At 40.1% G+C, this 23,029-nt stretch overlaps 1 protein-coding gene across 6 annotated transcripts in view; it reads left to right on the top strand.

Annotated features, from left to right (window-relative positions):
- col14a1b (collagen, type XIV, alpha 1b) overlaps positions 1–23,029 on the top strand; it is a 320,908-nt gene that overhangs the window by 92,127 nt on the left and 205,752 nt on the right. For all 6 annotated transcript variants that reach the window (XR_013493638.1, XM_033637164.2, XM_033637162.2 and 3 more), the window contains 7 exons: positions 2,488–2,646; positions 2,940–3,059; positions 6,337–6,501; positions 11,783–11,944; positions 12,325–12,494; positions 15,510–15,636; positions 19,220–19,365. Coding sequence is in view for 5 of the 6 variants with exons in the window: in XM_033637164.2 (XP_033493055.2) it covers positions 2,488–2,646; positions 2,940–3,059; positions 6,337–6,501; positions 11,783–11,944; positions 12,325–12,494; positions 15,510–15,636; positions 19,220–19,365 (1,049 nt within the window). In the remaining variant the exon portion in view is untranslated. The remainder of the gene's footprint in view (positions 1–2,487; positions 2,647–2,939; positions 3,060–6,336; positions 6,502–11,782; positions 11,945–12,324; positions 12,495–15,509; positions 15,637–19,219; positions 19,366–23,029) is intronic.

Raw genomic sequence — 23,029 nt, 5'->3', positions numbered from 1 at the left:
TTATTTCACTCAATAAAAAGAGCATGAATGTGTTTTAAAATGCGTACATAAATCTCTTGTTGCATCTCTTGTTTTGCACAGTGCAGTAACTTTTTGTTTCACCACTGCATAGTTTTTGTACATCAAACTTATCTTCTGAATCATTTTTTTTCCAGCTGGCACTCAGTAATGTTAGTTCTTGACTTGTTGGGAATAAATAGCAGTAACTTAAGTTAGATACAGGAAAGTTGATACAAAAAAAATAAAGCAAAATGAACTGATTTGTGGCATACTGTTGAAATAACCTACAATTTAAACTTTGGGTTTGAGGAAAGGTATCAAAGCTTCTCTGGTATGTGTTTATACATTTTTTTTTTTTTAGGAAAATCCAACATACCATGCAGTACCTGGAAACAAATACAATATGAGTGTTGCATAAGGTGATGAGTGTAAGGAGCTAAAAACAAAACAAAAAAACCCCCACAATTTTCAGTCCTTGTCATTTTTACAAATTAACAATTGCTGATGTTGAAACTTCATCACAGTTGACCAGAATGTTGACCAATGACATGTTTAACTTTGGACGTGGCTAAAGAAAAATGTGGATCAAAGAAAATTTAACACAAGCATTGACGTTATAGTACAGTACAACTACACTTCAGTAATCTGCCTTCAAGCAAATTAAATTGTGATGGATAAGATAATAATCTATATTTAAAATGTGCTTTTGAAAACAGAGTTACAAAGTGCTTTACATGTCAATAATTAAAATAGACAAGACATGAAAACAACAACTTTTAAAAGAACTTATAAAAACACTTTAGCATATAAAAACAGTTGAAATAAAAACTCGAGTAAAATCACGAAAGTCTGTCCAATGAAAGTATATTTTAAGAGGGGACTTAAAAGAGATCACTGACTCAACGGACCTGATTTCCTCGGGCAGATTGTTCCAGAGCCTCTTGGCCCTGACAGCAAATGCTCTGTCCCCGGTAGTTTTTGTCCTGGCATGTACAGCACAAAGAGGTCGGAGATGTATCTGGGAGAGAGACCAAGAAGAGCATCAGTAAAATCTTAAAATCTATTCTTAAACATACTGGAAGCCAGTGATAAGAGGCTAAAACTGGAGTGATGCGATCCCGTCTCTTCCATCCATCCATCTTCTATCCGCTTCATCCTCTTGAGGGTCGCGGGGGGCTGGAGCCTATCCCAGCTGACATTGGGCGAGAGGCAGGGTACACCCTGGACAGGTCACCAGATTATCGCAGGGCTGACACATAGAGACAGACAACCATTCACGCTCACATTCACACCTATGGACAATTTAGTTATCAATTAACCTAATGATCCCGCCTCTTGGTTCTGGTTAAAAACCTGGCAGCCAAATTCTGTTTCAGTCTGGAGCTGATTAATAGATTTTTGATTCAGGCTAGAAAAGAGGCTGTTGTAGTGATCCAGGTGTGAAGAGATGAAGATGTGTAAAATTGTCTCAGTGTCTTTAAAAGTTAAAATGGGTTGTATTTTTGAAATATTTCCAAGATGATAAAAACATGATATAATACGGTAGATACAATGTGATACGATACAATACGATACAGTAACACTGAATTTATCCTGTGGGAAATTGCTGAAGGAAGGAACAGAAAGCAACTATTGTTGATTTCGACTGGTACAGCGTCCAAGTTCTGTGTTCATAAAATGTTATTGCACATATGTTCTTAACCTTCATTTATCTGAGTATTGATTTCTAACCATACTGCACAGCTGCAGTAGTATCCACTTTCCTGCTCTTCAACTGGATGAGCTGCTGGGAATTAAAGGGCCTTGCTCAACTACATTTTGGCAGCTTTTTATTAATTCTGATTATTGGGTCTACTGCGATTAAAAAACAGCACCTTTACGATTCCATTGTTTTTCCACCCAAACTCACAAAGGTTTCCTAAGCTCTGTGAGAAAGATAATTGGCTGATAGACATATGGTTGTTTCCTAATTTGATTGGCCTTTGGCTCACTGTGTGCTGGACTGGCTTTTGGTAAATGAACTGCTGTTGCCTCATTAGAGTCGGGTCTGTTTTATCACCCAGTAAACTGTTGAGACAAACAACAGAGTGGGCTGTTATTTTTCATCTGCTAAAACTAAGTACCTCACTCCTCCAGGGTTTAATTATACTGTGTTGAACTGAATTAGAATTAATGAAACACTTTGTAATACTCTGGGACAAAAGCTGCACATCAAATTGTCCTACTTTTCACACTGCAGATTGAACGTGTGTGCACTGTAGGTGGCTGCGTACATGCTTTACATCCTGTTTTGTCTGGTTTATGCTTTACATTATGGATATTCGTTTTAATACATTATGAGCAATATGTTTATGCATGTCAATGCTCTAACCACAAGGGCAGGAAACTGAGCATAATTACTTACAAATTTTACAATGTTGCACAAGACTATTTTCATCTGGTAAATTTCTGTTGTTGTTTTCTGTGTTTTTGTGTGTTTGTCTTTAGCTGGAGACGAGTTTATGTGTAAGACTCCGGCCATATCTGACATCGTTATTCTGGTGGATGGCTCCTGGAGTATCGGCCGCATCAACTTCAGGCTGGTCAGGACGTTCCTGGAAAACCTGGTCAAGGCCTTTTCTGTGGAGTTTGACAAGACCAGGATTGGTGAGGAGGTTTTGATTCTGGGTTTCAGGTGTTTCAGCGTAGAAACTACATTCAGACCAGCTGAAGGATTCATTTAAGTACCTTTTTTAGCTTGTTGTCCAACTACGGTTTAACCAACATATTTTGAATTATACTCTAAATTCCAATGTTTGTAAAGATACCAAATACATCAGGGTGAATTTTAAGGAAATGTATATAAAATGATAAACAAGATTTTTTGTTTACAGTGCAATGTTGCAGCCATTGACTGTGAAAAACATGTTGCGATTGACCTCAACATGACATGTGTGCAGGCCTGGCTCAGTACAGCGGCGACCCCAGAATCGAGTGGCATCTTAACACTCACACCACCAAAGAGGCTGTGATCGATGCTGTGAAGAACCTGCCGTATAAAGGAGGAAACACACTGACAGGTACAGTATGCTGCCAACCAAACCCCAAGCTTTCCTCCAGTTATTATGGTGCTCCATACTCATCACATTTAACAGATAACACTTTAGAGGTTGACTTGGACCAAAGCCAATCCTCTACCTCAGCTCATTAAAATCACTTCAGTGCAGTTCATTTCAGCTTAGAGTTCAAACATCTGTGACCTCACAGCCTGAAGCTGATAAGAGCAGACTGAGAGTCAAAAGGTCACTGCAGTTCAATTAAAGTTTTGACATCAATGTGACCACACACAGCATTTGAACATTAACAGCAGCCCCACTGATATTCAGGAAGTATGAAACTAAATTAAATTCTTAACAATGTCATGGGTCTTGTCGCTGTTTCAATTTTAGTTTTACCTTTAAAATTACTGTATCATCATGAGGAGGCACAGGTGTTAGAAGCAACAGCTAATATATCCCCTTCCAAACAAAAGAAGAGTTCATTTTATTCAGTTGTTCCTCTGGGTTCCTTACAGTCAAGATGGCAGTGAAGATGATTTACTCGTCTCTTATCATGCCTAACTTTAGTGGATATGGAATTAATCTGCAGTTGTTCCAGATCAAAATGAGACCAAACTTTTTTTGTGGATGTCGGTTTTTGAGCCAGGACAAATGCCACACTAGGTAAGGCTTGTTTGTAGCCTTGCCAGTTGCTGGTAATGCCAAACTGAGGCAACTCTTGCTTAGTAGTCAATGACGTTATAAAACACAGATTCAAAAATTGTGACCCACAAGAGGTCTTTGAGCATACAGTCATGAATATGCACAAGACAAAATATTGCTTATGGATCCAGTAGTATCGATGGTTATCTGCAGTAAGACAGATTTACAGATGCATGCACACGCCAGGCTTACTCCATCTATCCATCCATCCATCCGTCAATCGATTTTCACCCGCTTATCCGAAGCCATGTCATGGGGGCAGCAGGCTGAGCAAAGTATTTCAGATGTCCCTCTCCCCAGCATGGCTGTCCAGCTCCTCCTGGGGGACCCCAAGGTGTTCCCAGGCCAGATGAGATATATAATCCCTCCAGCGTGTTCTGGGTCTACCCTGGGGCCTCCTACCTGTGGGACGTGCCCGAAACACCTCTAATGGGAGGTGCCCAGGAGGCATCCTGATCAGATGCCCGAACCACCTCAACTGACCCCTTTCGACGCGAAGCAGCAGCGTCTCTAGTCCAAGCTCCCTCCGGATTTCCGAGCTCCTCACCCTATCTTTAAGGCTGAGCCTAGCCAACCGTCTGAGGAAACTCATTTGGAACGCTTGTATCCACAATCTCATTCTTTCGGTCACTACCCAAAGCTCATGACCATAGGTGAGGGTTGGGACGTAGATGGAGCAGTAAATCAAAAGCTTCGCCTTCTGGCTCAGCTCCCTCTTCACCATGATGGTCTGGCACAGCGCCTGCATCACTGCAGACGCTACACCAAACCACCTCACATTCCAATCTACCCTCACTCAAGAACAAGACCCCGAGATACTAGAACTCCTTCGCTTGGGGCTGTAACTCACTCGCAGTCCAGAGGGGGTTGACTATTAGGGGGCAGCCCTACTAAAAACAAAATTTTTTACTGTCTCGAGTTTTTTAAATATCTGTATCTGTATATATATGTAAACAAATATCATTACCAGCAGAAATATGGGTATCAGAAATGTTTTACTCCCTAATATCGGCTTGGCATCCGCCCCAAAAATCCAATTTTCGGTCGGGCTCTAATTTATAAGGCTTTGAACTGACTATAAACAGACTGCCAGAGTTACATCTTCAGAGTGTGTTGGTCAACAGGCTGAGTAAATGAACAGGAAGCCAGCAGGGCTTAAAACAGACATAAAATATTAGTAGAGTCACTAATGGAGCCAACAGAAGTTAGCAGCTCATTATGTTAACACACTCATTAGACTAAACGCTTGTCGAGCTATTAATGACACTTGAATCTTATCATGTCCGTTAAGTCTTTGAGCCAGGATGTCACAAGTCATTTCAGCTGTCCTCACTTCACCTCAGAGGGGAACAGAAAGAGCAATCATACTGTCAGCCACGGCTTAACCTACTCTCACAGCTTTCTTATAAAGGACTATAAGTGGCTCTAATTTTCGGCTAACTGTCATTTTAAACAGTAGCTGACACTTAGTCAAACAAATGATGGATACAGCATGTCAAAACAAGTATAAGGAAAATGCAAAAAATGTCTTATTTTCCAGACGACTGCACACTGATTGATTGAAGGATTTAAAACATACTTGATGTCATGTCATGGCCCACTTCTGTTTTGCATTTAGCTTTTGTCAGTATTTTGATATTTTAAATCCATTTCTATTCTGCTAGATATTAGGATATGTATGATTTCCATCCTAAAGCCACTGTATCTTTTTTAAAATATGGTTTGTGTTGTTTGTTTTCTGCACAAAGATTGATGTGCTGCATAGTTTTACCACAGGAGCTGCAAACGTAAAACCTGCTGGGGACAACAACAAATAATGCATTTAAAAATTTGAAAAAAGCAATCACTGAGTATATTAAATCTTTTGAATTAGCTGTATTTTTTGCAGGGGAAATATTAACGTCTTGTTTTTTGGGGGGGTTATTTTGAGTTTTCTCATGTTGTACTTAAATTCTCCCTGCAGCCTCACAGACTATGTTCATTTTACTTCATTATTTGAGATGTTTTGGATTGTGACATCAGAACCATGGATGCTTGTTGTCAGAGTGTTGCGTTGAGGAGTTGAGGACCTTTTTCAGGAGTTGGGCTTGGGCTGGGCGATATAATGACTATATATGATATATTGATATATTTTCAAGCAAGATATCGATTTAGACAACACCATTTTTATTGATATAGGGTCAAGTTGTGTCACATAACACACGCCAGTGTTCATCTCTCCTCTCTCACACTCTGCACAGCTCCACCCACTCACCCACTCACAAGTTCTCTAGCAACACTTAGAGAGACACAGAGCTGCACCTCTGCTTACTACGACTGTTAATTAGTTTACAGTACACTCGCTACACAAAATCAGTCTGTGAGATGAATGAAATTACCACAGCAGCACATGTACAATAATGTGGGCCTTTTCAACTGTCACTTTTGACAGAGCCCAGTCAAGCCATGCTGCACTGATTTGTGTTTCCATTATCAGTTAGGACACGCTGTGCCAAGCTGACCTGCACCAGAGATAGACCTTCTCTGGAATAGGTCCGTAATGTAACAGTGTCTGTATTACACTGTATTCATTGTATTTCTGTATGTGTCTGACCAGGTCTGGCTCTGACCTTCATCCTGGAGAACAGCTTCAAACCCGAGTCTGGATCCAGGCCTGGCGTTCCCAAAATAGGAATCCTCATCACTGACGGGAAGTCCCAGGATGATGTGATACCCCCCGCACAGAGCTTGAGGGATGCTGGGATAGAATTGTTTGCCATTGGTACGTGTCACATACACTAAGACTAACAATCCAGATTGACACTGACTTGAAATGAATGTAAAACAGAAACATTTTACAAGACTTTGTTGATGGTAAAAATGCCTCAGGGCAGTCAACTGACTACTTTGTTGATATTTGGATCTTGGATACACATATATCTATAGTATACATGGAACACATTGCTCTTTATTTTTTCTTAGACCCACTGTCTTTACAGACTGTTGCTTTCAAGCAAAAAAGGCAAAAATCTTGATTAGATTTACACTTTACTTCATAAAGCTGAATAAATGTTCGCTGTGATGGATTACAAGTCTCCACAAGTTGATTTTCATATTGTACTGAAATGAGCTGAGATGCCTGGAAGGAAGAAAGTTAATCTCAAAACTTAGTTGTTATTTGGAAAATGGTTAGAAGGGAAAATGCACTTGTTTTGGAGTTATTGGGCTAACAAAACAAAATCATGTTTGCACAACTAAAATTCTCCACAAGTTGAATTTCATATTGAACAGAAACAAACTTAAATGCCTGGCAGGAAGAAAATCAGTCTTAAATCTCATGTTGTTCTTTAGAAAATGGTTGGCTGGGAAAATACATTTGTTTTTGAGTTGATTCAGAATGCCAAAGTTTTGTTCCCTTTTCATCTTTGTCAGAGTCAAATTAACTTTTTTTTTTAACATTAAGTTTGTTGTTTATGGCAGAGCACATAGACAGGGGAAGACGATGTGAGGAGGCCTGAAAAATGATTTTCAGTAATCATAGTCAGTAGTCAGGTCATCTCTGTTTGACATATTTGATTTGAAAATTAAGTATAAAGGCAAGTTTGGTGTTTACAGGGTTCCCATAGTCATGTAAAACCTGGAAATGTCATGGAATTTCACAGTCATGTTTTCCAGGCCTGGAAAAGTCATGAAATTCATTAAAAATCATTGTAAGTTTTGGAAAAGTCATGGAATTTTGTTGTGTGTAAGGAAGTTGTTACAGTAATTTTCCGTGGATAACCTTCCACGTAATGTACCATAATGACAAATTTATTTTCTGTAGCTGTCGACTAGGGATGCACCGAAATGAAAATTTGTGGCCGAAGCCGAATAATATTAAACACTTGGCCGAATACCGAGTACCGAATACTGAATATTGTTTTTCATTAGTTTTTGCAGATGAACCCCCTCCAGATTAGTGTTGTCAGGGTACCAATATTGGGACCCACTGTACGATACCAATGAAAATATCATGGTTCTGAGTAGTATCACGATACCACAATGAAAATGAGGCAGATGTGCCTTTTGTCATTTATAAAAAGATAAATCACTTTTCTATAATACATCAATGATATTTCAATGGAATAAATTACTTACTGACTTATTCATACTTCAAAAACAGCATCAATAAGTGATTAACATAGGGGGGGGATCAAAATAAAATAAATAAATAAAATAAGAATCAACCAGCCACCCTCCTCCCCTGACAAGTAAAGAACAGTCCCTTCATAAGTAATGAACAGTCCCTAAAGTGCGGTTAGGTTTGTGGGCCGTGAACGGCTCGTTTTTCTTCTGACACGTCACAGAGGAGAAACGAGAAACGCTGTTCGGCTGGCTTGGCTGTTCAGGTACTTGTGGGCAGTCATGACGCCAAGAAGAGGATATTATGGGAGCCGACTTCTCCGTCGCCGGGTAAGCCGATGGCCGCTGTATTTGACAAGAATACATTAACGTTACTGTCTGTGTCTGTGACCCCCGTTCAACCCACAATCGGTGGGATTCGTCTTTCGTTTCTGCTGCTGGTTGAAATCTGTAGGCTGCTCGCACAGCGTGCTGAATGATTTAAGCCTACTTTGCTCGCTCAAAACTATTTTTAGTCGCAAATGCGAGTGCGGTGACGGGCGGATCGCCACAGTACCGACATTTTACTCCGCCCATCATGGCACGCTGTTTGATTGCGTTATCAAAACACGCCGCTATTATTCGGTCTTGCTTTTAACTTATTCCACCGAATACCGAATGTGTGTTTTTTGCAATATTCGGCCGAATATATTCGGTTACCTTCTCTCGACATTATGTAGCTCTAATATGCATGAGTGACGTTTTGTTTACCAACACAGGGCTCCAGACTAACTTTTTTTAGTAGGAGCACTGTAGCCCCTAACTGAAAAGTTTTAGGAGCACAAAGAGAAAATTTTGGGGCACACCTTAAATCATCCTGTAATGCAGTTATTCACATTTTTAGTCATTTCAACTGTATCAAAAACTATATGTAGTCTAGTGTACATTAACATTGGACTGTTTTAATTATTGAAGTATTCAGCATCACAGACCCTTATGGTCAGTGGGAGGTAAGCATTCTTAAAATAACATCTGTACAGATGTGAATCCCTGACTATATCTGACTGATCTTTAATGAAAGCTGTTGTCTTTTTTTTTTCTCTGAAAATATTAACCTTATAGTCAGACACAATTTATTCAGCCTATGTAGTTGAGGCAACAGGTCTGCTCTGCAGCAGCAAACTGATACGATGCTGATTTACATGAGAATTCATGTAAAATGGAGGTTGAACCATGAACATAAATTGTAGATCACCTGTAAAGCATTTTAATATACTACTCTATCGTAATTAAAACAATTGGAAACTGAAAACAAACTGATATATGACTCTGATAATATTTTAATGATTGTAAGGTTTATAAGTAATACCCAATTTATTGGGTTATAGTCCTGTCGTTATTTCCAAACTGTTTTGTTTTTTTTCTGTTTTGAACACGTGTAGCCTGTTATATAGAGATGTATTAATGCATTTTTTAGTCACATGCAGTAGTATACATGGGATTTATATCTTGTTATCTGCAAGACCAGATAAGCAGGCACTATTCATTAATTTATACGACATATACAGTACAGGCCAAAAGTTTGGACACACCTTCTCATTCAATGCGTTTTCTTTATTTTCATGACTATTTACATTGTAGATTCTCACTGAAGGCATCGAAACTATGAATGAACACATGTGGAGTTATGTACTTAACAAAAAAAGGTGAAATAACTGAAAACATGTTTTATATTCTAGTTTCTTCAAAATAGCCACCCTTTGCTCTGATTACTGCTTTGCACACTCTTGGCATTCTCTCCATGAGCTTCAAGAGGTAGTCACCTGAAATGGTTTCCACTTCACAGGTGTGCCTTATCAGGGTTAATTAGTGGAATTTCTTGCTTTATCAATGGGGTTGGGACCATCAGTTGTGTTGTGCAGAAGTCAGGTTAATACACAGCCGACAGCCCTATTGGACAACTGTTAAAATTCATATTATGGCAAGAACCAATCAGCTAACTAAAGAAAAACCAGTGGCCATCATTACTTTAAGAAATGAAGGTCAGTCAGTCCGGAAAATTGCAAAAACTTTAAATGTGTCCCCAAGTGGAGTCGCAAAAACCATCAAGCGCTACAACAAAACTGGCACACATGAGGACCGACCCAGGAAAGGAAGACCAAGAGTCACCTCTGCTTCTGAGGATAAGTTCATCCGAGTCACCAGCCTCAGAAATGGCAAGTTAACAGCGGCTCAGATCAGAGACCAGATGAATGCCACACAGAGTTCTAGCAGCAGACCCATCTCTAGAACAACTGTTAAGAGGAGACTGCGCCAATCAGGCCTTCATGGTCAAATAGCTGCTAGGAAACCACTGCTAAGGAGAGGCAACAAGCAGAAGAGATTTGTTTGGGCCAAGAAACACAAGGAATGGACATTAGACCAGTGGAAATCTGTGCTTTGGTCTGATGAGTCCAAATTTGAGATCTTTGGTTCCAACCGCCGTGTCTTTGTGAGACGCAGAAAAGGTGAACGGATGGATTCCACATGCCTGGTTCCCACTGTGAAGCATGGAGGAGGAGGTGTGATGGTGTGGGGGTGTTTTGCTGGTGACACTGTTGGGGATTTATTCAAAATTGAAGGCACACTGAACCAGCATGGCTACCACAGCATCTTGCAGCGACATGCCATCCCATCCGGTTTGCGTTTAGTTGGACGATCATTTATTTTTCAACAGGACAATGACCCCAAACACACCTCCAGGCTGTGTAAGGGCTATTTGACCAAGACGGAGAGTGATGGAGTGCTGCGGCAGATGACCTGGCCTCCACAGTCACCGGACCTGAACCCAGTCGAGATGGTTTGGGGTGAGCTGGACCGCAGAGTGAAGGCAAAGGGGCCAACAAGTGCTAGACACCTCTGGGAACTCCTTCAAGACTGTTGGAAAACCATTTCAGGTGACTACCTCTTGAAGCTCATGGAGAGAATGCCAAGAGTGTGCAAAGCAGTAATCAGAGCAAAGGGTGGCTATTTTGAAGAAACTAGAATATAAAACATGTTTTCAGTTATTTCACCTTTTTTTGTTAAGTACATAACTCCACATGTGTTCATTCATAGTTTTGATGCCTTCAGTGAGAATCTACAATGTAAATAGTCATGAAAATTAAAAAAACGCATTGAATGAGAAGGTGTGTCCAAACGTTTGGCCTGTACTGTATATAAATATCACACTAGCGATAGTTGAACATTTCCATGGCAACGAGTAAAACAGTCTTGAGGGCTGTCTATCAGCCGCTTGCTGTCTCTGCCCTCGCAGACTTTGTGCGATGACAGTAAAAACATCACACTAGGTCCTACTGCAGTGTGCGCAAAGGCTCAGTCTGAAAGTCCAGAGTATGGACATTTGGACTCAGCCTCCGACTTGACCGCAGCTTGTTGTCACTGCCTCCTGCTGCAGCCGCCTGCTCTCGTCTACTTTGCAGGCCAGACACAGTTCATCTTGAACGAGCCTACTGATGAGTGTAGTTGATGTGATCCTTGCATTTAACTAATCACCCCACCTGGACTTTCCCCCACTTACACACACTGACCTACACTGGCAAACTCACAAACAAGCGAGTAGTTGTAAAATATACTCGCACTGACTCCAAAAATAGTCGGAAAATGCGACCATTTGGCCGCAGTCTCCATTTTCTTCTCATGTTCAGTCTCTCCCTTCATGTATGCTAGATAGCCAAAACTAAGTTTAAATAGAATTTGAATTTGGTATGTTTAAAGAATGCCAGGCAAGTGTGTTTGGCAAAACATTGTTCTTAAATCAGGAATCCTTTTTAGAGGGAGCTCCTTTCAGAGTTTGACTAATTTTTTTTTTTTAATTAAAGACTTATAATTATCGACATGTTGCATCTTCTAAAACATATTTCAAACACCTTAAATGTAACTACTTAACTGTCAGTCTGATCACTCCGTCTGTCTGTCTCTAGGTGTGAAAAACGCTGATGAGAATGAACTGAAGGCCATCGCCTCTCCTCCTGAGGAAACTCACGTCTACAATGTGGCGGACTTCAGTGTGATGAGCGACATCGTGGAAGGCCTCACCAAGACTGTCTGCGACCGAGTGGAGCAGCTCGACAAGCAGATCAGAGGTTTGGGCTCATTTCAGCCAAGTCACATGACAACAGACAGCTCGGACTGTGATTACTCTGTTGATGCCGTTGGTTATAATTATCACTACAGGAGATCCCCAAGCAATAAAAACCCAGTCCCCATCTAATATAACGTAGCAGTCTCATCTCAGTCATGACATCCCCCCACCTTCATTAAATGTATATAACACACACATGCTGCCTAAAATAGCAGGTGAAGATTTTATAATTTGACATTGTCCACTTCAGAAAAACAAGATTTTAAGTTTGCACATATTTCAGGTTCTGGTGTGAAGGGTGTTTGTCAGCCATTTGCTTAGACAGTATTAATAAAACGCCAGTATGGTAAGGATGCAGCATGCGCTTCTCTTCTTCTTCAGGGGGAGGACAACCAGCCCCCCCGCCCACCTCTGTAGCACCGCCCCGTGATCTGGTGACATCAGACATCACGGCTCGCAGTTTCCGGGTGACGTGGACCCACGCACCAGGCCAGGTGGAGAAGTACCGCGTGGTCTACTACCCAGCCAGCGGAGGACAGCCAGATGAAAAGGTACTTGGATTATTATTACCTTTAATCATAAAATTTGTGTATGAAAGTGACTTTATTATCATCATGTTTATTGCAGTCTGTTCTGTGGCACTGACCCCAGCTGTGATCCTCATACATTTTGCCCTTGGTCATGAATAGTTTTATTGTTATTCTGCACAAGAAACAAAAAATCCATTAATACAGGAATTCAGGCTGTCATTTAAATTTAAATTAATCCAATCGACTGGTTATTAAGTGGTTCATCTGTTTCTCCTGCTCCTTATCAGTGATGAGAGGGGGTTTCCTTTTGTCACCTTAATTGGTGGGACTTTGCTCCTGATTTCCCTGCAGAGGGTAAACAAAATGCTGAGATACTGATGTAATGGCTACATTTTAATTAAGGCTGCTCAGCTAAACCTTTTCGGGTCAATTCAGCGAGTTAAATTCATTTCTCAAAGTGATTTGCATCATTAATGGCAACGATTCTGCAGAATTTGCAATCAGGCGTTTATAAAACCAAGCACCTCCTTATGCTGTGGTAAAATATGTTCTGCTTCCTTAATGAAACACCCATTAAGTCTGATAAATGGTGGGGCGCTCCACACTTATTTTTGCTCAAGATCTTTTTTATTGGTAATTAAAGATCTACAAAATGCAATAAATCACAAATACAATTGGAAATATACAACCACTCCCTCTTTCAGAAAGCTGGGACACACAAAACTCCAGTAGAGGTGTCAGAGAGGTTCATGACTGCCCAAACACATGAAAAAATGTGACGGCGCCTGACTGTAATAGGGGTGTACATCACCATTTTCATCACAGTACTATATTATATTGATTCTTTGGTAAACCATACGATATTTGCCAATATTACATAGTCTGCCATAATACAGTTTTGAGTCGATGTGATTTAAAGGCTTGTGATCAACCCGTTTAACATCATCGTTTACAGAAGAAGCTGCCGCCCCTTTCTTTTTACTTTTGGCCATAAAAAGATAAAAACAACACGTAAATAAGTGCAGTGAAGTTTTCTTTAAACTGACTCCACGAACACATAAAACAGCACATGGGTTAAGTTAACCTTCAGGGCTTTCTATCAGAGAGACCTTTCTGGAAGAAATCTTTTCATTTTAAGGCAAACCATTATTTTTTTCCTAAAACTTCAGGAATATCTGTCTTAAAGCCCTGAAGACAAACTTCTCCCAACAGCCATAAAACATGGATTAACAACATCATTTAACATAAGAATCAAATTCAGCTCAATAATAACTGTCAAGCTTCATAGACAAAACAACTGTTTTTTGCTAATCACCCATTATTAGCTTAAGCATGTTTATACTGCATTAATTAGCCTAGCAGCTAGCAGCCTTTTTTCCTCTTCTCATAGCTTAACAAATTATATGTAACATTATTATTTCTCTTACTCACCGTTGGTTTAAGTCTCTGTATCTCCTGACAGAACAGCTCGGTTGAATTTCAGTCTGCATGCATGGTCTTTCAGCCGAACGTTGTTAAAACAGAGCAGCTAATGCTGCTGTAGTGAGAAGTTAGTGGAGTGAGATGGCCGTCCAGGAGAGTAACGTTACGTTGCGTTTTATCTCGTAACGGCATTGTTAACGTACAGCATGTGCTCTGTCTGTTGACCCCGTTTTTCTCCAAAATCCCAAATATTTCCACTGCTGATTTATTCCGGAGTAAATAATGTTATCCTCATAGTCTTTGTCTTGGCTGCTTGCCATCTGCCTGCTGCTGTTGACAAAAAGATGACAGTACGCATTGATGTTTTCACTTTGCGTCGATGATAGGGGACTGTTGATCATGGAATCGATGTATTGATCCAGACTGATGGATCGTTACACCCCAAGTGTATAACATAACAAAATTCTTCAGGTATGCGGCATTAGAGGAAAATGTTGAGAGACACCTTTTTTTATGTCAAGAATATGTCATTTCTGTTGAACACCACTCATCAGAGCCTTATCATAAATCAGACTTTAATTGTGGCAAAAACAGAAGAAACCATAAATTATTCTAAAATAATTCTACAAACCCCTGATGCTTTACCACAGAATAAGAGAGAGAGTTAATATAAAACTTGATGTAGACAGGTGTTTCTATTATTTTTTCCACCCCATTTCTTTCAACCAAGAGCAGGCTAAATAATAGAAATGCATCCCTGTGTGGTGCAATACAATTCAAACGCACCACTAACTACATCCTACCTAATAATCTCAAAGTTAAATCAACACCTTTAAAACATCTTGAACACAATCTGACCATTATAACCTTAATAAAGGAGGATTGATTACACTCGTGTTGTCTTTGACTGCAGTAGTTGTATCCAAGTGTACTTGATAAACTGGCAACTGATTGTATTCTGTAGGTATTTCCCCAGATGACATAACTGCAGCATCTTAAGCCATTTGTGGTTCTATGCAGTAGATTTTTTAAAACTTGCTGGAAGTCTCCCTACCTTTATAACTACTCATACACGCAGTGCTATAATTTCCAGAGTTGATATTTATGTTTATACAGTTCCCTCTTATTTTTATCCAGTTTCCCTTTGATGTTTATTACAACTTGCAGCTGGAACGGCCCAGTTTCCCCACAAGGAAGACTGAGGTTTCATCAAAGCTAATCTGATCTAGTTACACTCAATTTAAATCTCTTTGGAGACGAGCTGAATGCCTACAGCAACATGTGGTGCATTTTCAACCGTGCAATATGAGCCTGCCTAATAAACAGAGGCCTTTTGGATATTTCAATTCTTTTTGACGTACAAAGTGCTGCTGTCTGTTTCAAAGTGACTTAGAGCACGAAGTCAGAGCTTATTAAAGTATTTTTTAAATAATAATGCTATCAGAGATTTAGCTCCCTGAGCACACAGCTCAAATGACTTGCAGTAATGAACATTGCACATTCGAATGATGCTGTTCAATGATTCAAAAAATGAAGACTGGAGGATGTTTATTTTTGAGTGTGAAGCAGTATTGTTGTGTCCAGGTGTAACTCCAGTTGTGATCTGTCCTTAAGGTGGTCCACGGGACAGAGAACAGTGTGGAGCTGAGCTACCTAAACTCTCTGACCGAATACCAGGTGGCTGTTTTCGCCGTCTATCGCAGCTCTGCCAGCGAGGCTCTGAGAGGAAGTGCTACCACATGTAAGTTAATATGTCGCCAAGGATACAATAAAGGCATGGAGGGACTGTTAGTGGGAATTCGGGTGGGGTTAGCTATATGTGAGGTGTAGTTTTCCTGCAGTCTCTTATAGAGTGCTGCTGGAATGAGTCCTATTACCCGGAAATGAGTAAGTATTTTTGCACTTCTGGTTCCCTCCTGTCCAAGTCAATGGGTTTACTGAATGGGTTTTTGGTTTGATGCCTGAAAAAAGTCCCAAGCCCCAAGTCACAATGTGCTCTTCACCAAATGTAATGCCATTTTAACAACAGAATAATATAAATTGAATTTATAAAAATGATTAATTATTTTTAATTTAATGTATTTTTTGTTGACTGCTGCATTGTTTTTGTACGTGACTGAAATTATCTTTGGGATCATTTTTTAAGCTGGTGCTTGGTAACGGAAAATCATTTCTTCATGGTTCTCTCCTTTGACTTAGTTGGGTGCTGTCATACTGGTTAAAACAAAGTGGATCTGGGGAATCAGTTGCTAACTTGCTGGGAATAAATAGTGTTAACGTTAGTTTATTCAGGGAATGCTTCAAGACAAGTTCAAGACACAAGTCATTGGTGTTAAAGTCAGAGTCGAGTTGCAAGTCTGCTTTTGTCAAATCAAGTCATTAAATTTGTGATACGAGTCTACACCTCTGGTAAAAAAACCCACTCGATAATTTTGAAGCTTTTATATGTCACTGAACGTCATCAGGCCGAATACGAAAACTCATCTGCTCACTATTCTGCCTTTTCAGCCTCGTTGTTTTTATACTGGCGCGTTTACAAACTCCTCTTTCTCAAACTTGTAGATTTATCAATTTATGGTATTTTTCAATTGTTAAGTAAAAAGCTTAGTGTTGGTGATGTTGAAGAAATGGGTCCGTGGTGTAGTTTGTTTATAGCCTAACATTAGCTTTTTACACATGGGGATTTCACTTTTGCTTCAGAAATCATAAGATCTGTGTTAATTTGTGAAGATTATCTTGCTATATGAAATGTTTACATATCTTAAACTTTTGTTGGCCACACAACTGATTTTCTGCAATAATATAAAATTTTATGAAAAAGCCCATAGGCTTTTTGACAAGGAAACTAATGTCTGGGTTGACCTACAAAAAAACAAGTCAACCCTGCAGCGCTCTATGGATGATACACAAACTTTTCTTGAGCATGCTGGGAAATGTCATCCCTTATAATGTCTCATCCCTGTCAAATTTGACTCACAACCCTCCAAAAAGGTAAAAGCATCATCCTAATGAACTGTGGAAGAGCAGGTTTGACTTCCTCACTCTCATTAGCTTTTACCAAGACCTCATCCAGAACTACATTACCATTTAAAGAGCCCACTTTCCCTCAACCATCTACTAACGTAATAATTTCCGACTTTTCTTCATTATTGGGACCTTTCAGAAATCCAAAGAGAGCAGGATCTCCAGGAGTTTAGCTGTCTGCTAATTTTCTGCATTGCATTCTGGTCTTGTGTAAAATATGTTTGCTGTCAGTATGCTGCTGAATGCATGAGGGATGCACGATAATATGGGCACATCATCGGTATCTGCAGATTTAGGCTTTAAAATTAACTATCACAATCGGCCAATGTGCTTTTTTTATATAACCTACACTGAAATGTATTGTATTTCATGTCTCCGTCTGCTGGTGAGCCATCACGATAAGGGTATGCGTACGTAATATGATGTTTATTCCACTACAGAAGAGACTTGATTACTAAAATTATATGGGGAAAAAAGTGGATATATCATTATCAGTATCGGTTATCAGTTAAATGAGTTGTTACATATCGGCATATTGAATATCGGCCAAAAATCCAAAATCATGCATCCCTATGGCTGAAACATTTCACTATATTGGAGCTGGAGTAAATATCTGAACATGACATCACACTGTGTATCTTTATGAGCAAGTATCCACAGAGTGACAACAATTACGCAAGAAAATAGGTAGTGTAAGCCCAGCAGATCTTTTATTTAAACTTTTTTTTTTTTCAGATGAACCTTCCCTTTTTATTGCTTTAAATTAATTGAAAGAACTGAAAGGAACAGCACATAATCTGGATGCTTACTTCAACAGAAGACACACATGGCCAGTTCTTTAGCATTTTGATAGCAACACTTATCCACCAGCACATATGTGTCGTGCTACAACAGAAAACACTGAATTTGGGCCACAAAATCTGCACAGGTGTACCATTATGCATTTGAGCCCTGATCCTCCACCTCTGACAGGACGCCTGTGGTGAGCTCTAATTCTGGTTGTGTAGCCTGAGGCCCCATCATGAGGTCTGAAACACTGAACCAGAGCCTGGCAGGATTCTCCAGCCTCTCTCAGCCTTGCGCTTGCTGATGAATGACGGGGAATTCCTCCCCGTCGGTAGAGGATGAATGCTAAGTTGCAAGTCGACCTTGTCCCAAAGTTAATGGGGTTTGGCTGCTTTCATTAGCTGCCACTGCTGGTTGAGCTGCACTGTCTTTCTCAGGCAACAAATGAGACGTGACACTAAGGACTAATAGGTGTTGAGGTGTGGGGCTGTGTGTGCCTTATAGAAAACACAAGATGTAAAACGGGGGGAAAATATGTGAAAGTGAAAAGTGAGGAGCTGACCAGTTTTGTTTTTTGAGCATGATTTGGACCAATATCTAATATTTCAAATGACAAAATTAATAGCATCTTAAACCTACATGTTTAAAGTTTAGTGAATGTATTAAAAGCAAATCGAACAGTTAAACTGGCAAGTAAAATGTAGAAGAAAATAATATTTAATTTCAGATTTTGCTGATTTTTTTTCTCTTGCTGTGAGTAACCTGGTGACAGCGACTACCTGTAATATACTAGATTTAATAAACCTTGAGCACTGGCCACACTGTTCCTGACATTAAGATATTATTTGAACTAAACTGAAAATGGAAGTCTAAAGAAAAGTCAATGCTGGAGACTTTATTTGTCGTCAAATTCAAAACGCAACACAAAATTTACGTTATTTTGGATGATTTGATTAGTTCTATTTTAATATCAACATGTATTGTTTTACAACTGATGTGTTAAGGCTCCGACACGCCAAACTGATGGTTGGCCGTTGGTCAAAGTTGGGCCTTCGGTGAGCATCTGCCACCCTGCCGCCAGTTCAGGATGTTGAATTGGCGTCAGCACAGCAGAGCCCGTCAGTGAATGAAATCACTCTAATTGGTAGTTCAGCTCAGTGAACAAGACGAAAAACTCAAGTGAGGGAAGCAAACACAGAGCTAAAGTTAAGAGTGAGTGAGGTCGAAACAAACTTGTTATAAGATTTTTTTTCTTTAGCCATTGAGGTCTTCAGCAGAAACGTTCTTTCAACACTGTTACCAACCTGCTCACTGGCTAAGTAGTGTTAAGATTGTCTTCTGTTTTCCCATTTTGAATAACAGTTACAGACGACTGCTGTCTGCTGGTGTGTAGGGGTATGTCCTCGACATACAGGGGCACTCTTGTTGCTGCGACTTCTCTGACATCAGTTTAGTGTGTCTGGGCCTTTATGTTTGAAAGAAGTCTCTTTGTGTTCTCTGTGTGTGTCCTGCAGTGGCCCTGCCCATGGTGAACGACCTGGAGCTGTTTGATATCACTCACAGCACCATGAGGGTCCGCTGGAAGATCGCCGCTGGTGCCTCTGGGTACATGATCCTGTATGCCCCGCTGACCGAGGGAGATCCTGCAGACGAGAAGGAGGTGAGGATTGTGTGTGTGTTTGTGTTTCGGGGTGGGGGAGAGTTGGGGGTTTTGTCCCTTAATTAATCATAGGTGTGTGACATGAATTCAGCCAATTCATGATCATTTGCTATTTACACAGAATGGGTGCTGGTTGTGAAAATGACAACTGCGTCGGTCTGAAACTAGGAATAACATTTGCACTGTGCTGTGCACCACTTCGCGCCAGGTATAATATATGGCCCTTTATCTCCCTCTTCAACTTCCCGCATGGCAGCAACACTCAAATTGAGCACCCTGGAGCAGCGTCATGTCTCCCTGACCTGCCTTCATGCACAGCCAAGTAACAATAGTGTTTGCCCTGAGCTACAGCATTAGTTGTCACTGTTGTGAAATTAAACCACTATTAAAATGTATCACAGCCAGCCTAACTCAGGCTATAACCCCACGATTAAGCGTAACAACAAGTAGGCTAGTCTGACATTAAACCACACCACCTGCTTCCAACTCTGCTCAGTGTGAGCGGAGACACATGCCAAACTGCTTTCCCATTTTCACATCTTTTAAAATCATAACTCAATTTAAACTAATGTTGACATCTCCCAACTTGCATTTTTGATAAGTAACTTAAACAAAAATGACATGCATTTTGGGACTGTGGTGCGTAAAGAGGAGGAGAGGAGGAGAGGAGGAGCGCAGTGCTCCACACGTCTGTTCTCTGGGATTCTTTATGAATATTTAAAGCTTATTCAGGAGCTTATTTGTTTTCTTTTTTGTTGCCTGTTATGGGTAAATGATACATGTAGAAAGTGAATGTGTAGCAGCTGTTAGGTGTTTATAGTTTAGATATTCAGACACCTCACATGTAAGCTAGACAAACATTTTCCTGCTCATTATTGTGCACAAATGTACCATGTGTACTTAGGCCTTAAGAAACCCTCTGGTGCCGGCAGATAAAAACCTCCCAGCAGAGTGCACTTTGCGTTTTTTTTTTTTTTGTTCTTTTGCGCATGCGCAAAAGAACAAAAAAAAAACAACAACAAAACAAACCAAGCACCTGCTCTGCAAAATGTCTGTGCACGGCACTAATACAGCATGATGGTCATTTTGTAAATCATGGTCCTATTTAAAGTAAAACAGACATTAGGGCATAATGTCATTTAGGGCATAGCTCCCTTGTGACTGACAAGTGGCTACCATGGCAGTCTTCTTGGGTCAGATCCACCCCTTCCTCCTCCACAGCTCCACTGTCTTGTTTAAATATGGTAGTTTTTGGTCTAAAAAAAACAAGATGGAGACAGCCAAATGCTGAACTAGAGGCTTCAAAACTCAGATCTACAAACCAGTGGGTGACATCACGGTGGCTACGACGACTTCTCTTGTACAGTCTATGTTAGAAAGACAGTGTTACTGGAGCTGACCTTTGTGACATGATTTCATTCTTCTATGCAATGGTTTACCAAGTCTGAATTAGGTACAGTAACACTTGCATTGTAAAATGTTAGATAAATACATAATATATAGTAGAACATGTCATGGAGGCCCCCATGGTTTTACAACTTCCAGCTTCCTGTTTGATATGAAGGGGGCTAGTTTCCGGTCTGACTGTTTGATAAATAGTTCTTCCTCAGAGTAAAAGAAGAACAAGAAAAATTAACATTAGCAGAAACAAATATTGATGTTTTTGTACATTGTGCAAAGAACTAGTAGAGTCAAAGAAAAGCTGACAGAACAGAGCTGATGTGGACGTTGGATCGGCAACACAAGAACATTGAGTTATGTCTCACAGCGTGACAATCATACAGGACAGGATTTTTTGCTTTGGTTAAATTATTTTGCCAGTTCTGACTCTTCCTGTGGTAATAGCCATCTGAGTGTCTGTCTTTTGTAATTGTAGTGTTTGAATTTGTAAACTCCTGGCTCCACTCTTCTCCTTTTTTGTCTGCAGTTAGTTTTGGGCTTCTTTCTGTCTTTGGCCTGATGGGTAAGCGTTATAGGAACTCTGTCTACCTCCTGAAGTTCCTTTGAAATTGTCTCTTTAAAGATGGTGACTGTTGGAATCGACACAGACTTCAGCTTAATAAAACTGACCTGTGTAGACGCCTTTGTAATTGTAATTGAGTTACTTCAAAGTAAGAGTGTGCTTTGATGTGGCATTTCTGTTATTTTTCAATGCATTTTGTGTATCAAGCACATCAGCCTTTATACTCATTAAAATCCTCAGTGAGGAGATAAGACGGAGGTGAGAGGATGGGATGAAAGAGAGGAAAAAAAACGAAAAAGACAAAATGCAGTTGGCAATCTGTGAATGTAAAAATTGTGAGTTAGCCAAGGAGAAAAATCTGGTGTTCCTGACCAATTTTTTGAAAATTAAATAATTAAAGAGGAATATTGCAAGTCGAGCCACAGCAACAGCTTCTTAAGGCAGCATAGTAAACAGCATGGCAAACCCTGAGCAGCCTCCCAGCGACTCAGTGGCCCTTTTTTACAAAGAGATCACGCTACAGGGCCACCTCAAAGTCCTGCCTTTACACCTTCTTTAAATTTTTACAGAACCAAACAACCGTGGCATTATGATGTCTCCGTTTGTGATTTTAGATCGCAGAAGCTAAAAAGGCGTGACGGGTGTGACCTGTAACCCACTGTAGCGTTGGCCTCCAGTGTGACATAACATAAACATCGGCAGCACTTTCTAAACAAAAACAATGACATAACATGGCAAGAACAATCATTTACCATCCCTGTTATATGGCGGCTGATCCTGTCCTCCAAAACACTAGTCAGCACTGGGGTTTCTGTGAAGTGCTGTAAAATTTAGTTGATTCAAAACACACCTAAAACACACATTAAACCTGGGTTAATAGAGACAATCTAAAACTCAACTACACAAATCAGCTTCACTATAACTCGCAGCATTCACAGACGAAGCATTTGTCTTTTGTTTGACACATTTTCCCCACAAATACAACATGCTAATGTTTTTAGCACAAGCCTATGGCATTTTACATTGTATGAATTAGCCTAGAAGCTAGTGGACTTTTCCTCTACTCATATGAAGCCAGGGACAATGGCAATATTTAACAAAGGAATTGTTACAAACTTACAAGGTTCATCGACAAAACAACTGTCTTATACTGAACACATTTTCAAAACAAATATAACATGCTAACATTTTTAGCACAAACCTATGGCATTTTACATTGTATATATTAGCCTAGCGACAAATGGAGATTCTTTCTACTCATATGAAGCCAGGATAAATCACACACACTGTGGGTTGCACACATAACATGTAGTCATTGCGTCATACCGGTCCCGTTGATTTAGTGTTGTTACCACCTCCTCTGCTGGCTTAATGGCAAAGTAACTGGATTCCCCCATTTTGTGATTGTACCTTTCATAAAGAATGCAGAGTAATGGCGTGATAGTCCCTCCTTGAACAGGCAGTGTAAAGGGGGCTAATGGTGCACAACCCTCTGTAACTGGGGGAAAACAGATCTGCTGCCCTCAGAATTACATTGCTTTAATCCAAAAAAAAAAACTGTTAAAGGACCAGTCAGAGGGTAAAACCTAATGAAAAGCTTTCAGCTGGTGTTAGAGATCAAAGGGAAGAAAACTGAATATTGATAGAAAAGAGAAACACATTTCTGGACAGCCACATACTGAGACAAGACAACAGCTAAGA

Source organism: Epinephelus lanceolatus, chromosome 16 (genome assembly GCF_041903045.1).
Source record: "Epinephelus lanceolatus isolate andai-2023 chromosome 16, ASM4190304v1, whole genome shotgun sequence".
Lineage (NCBI taxonomy): Eukaryota > Metazoa > Chordata > Actinopteri > Perciformes > Serranidae > Epinephelus > Epinephelus lanceolatus.
This window is presented reverse-complemented; position numbering and strand designations above follow the sequence as displayed.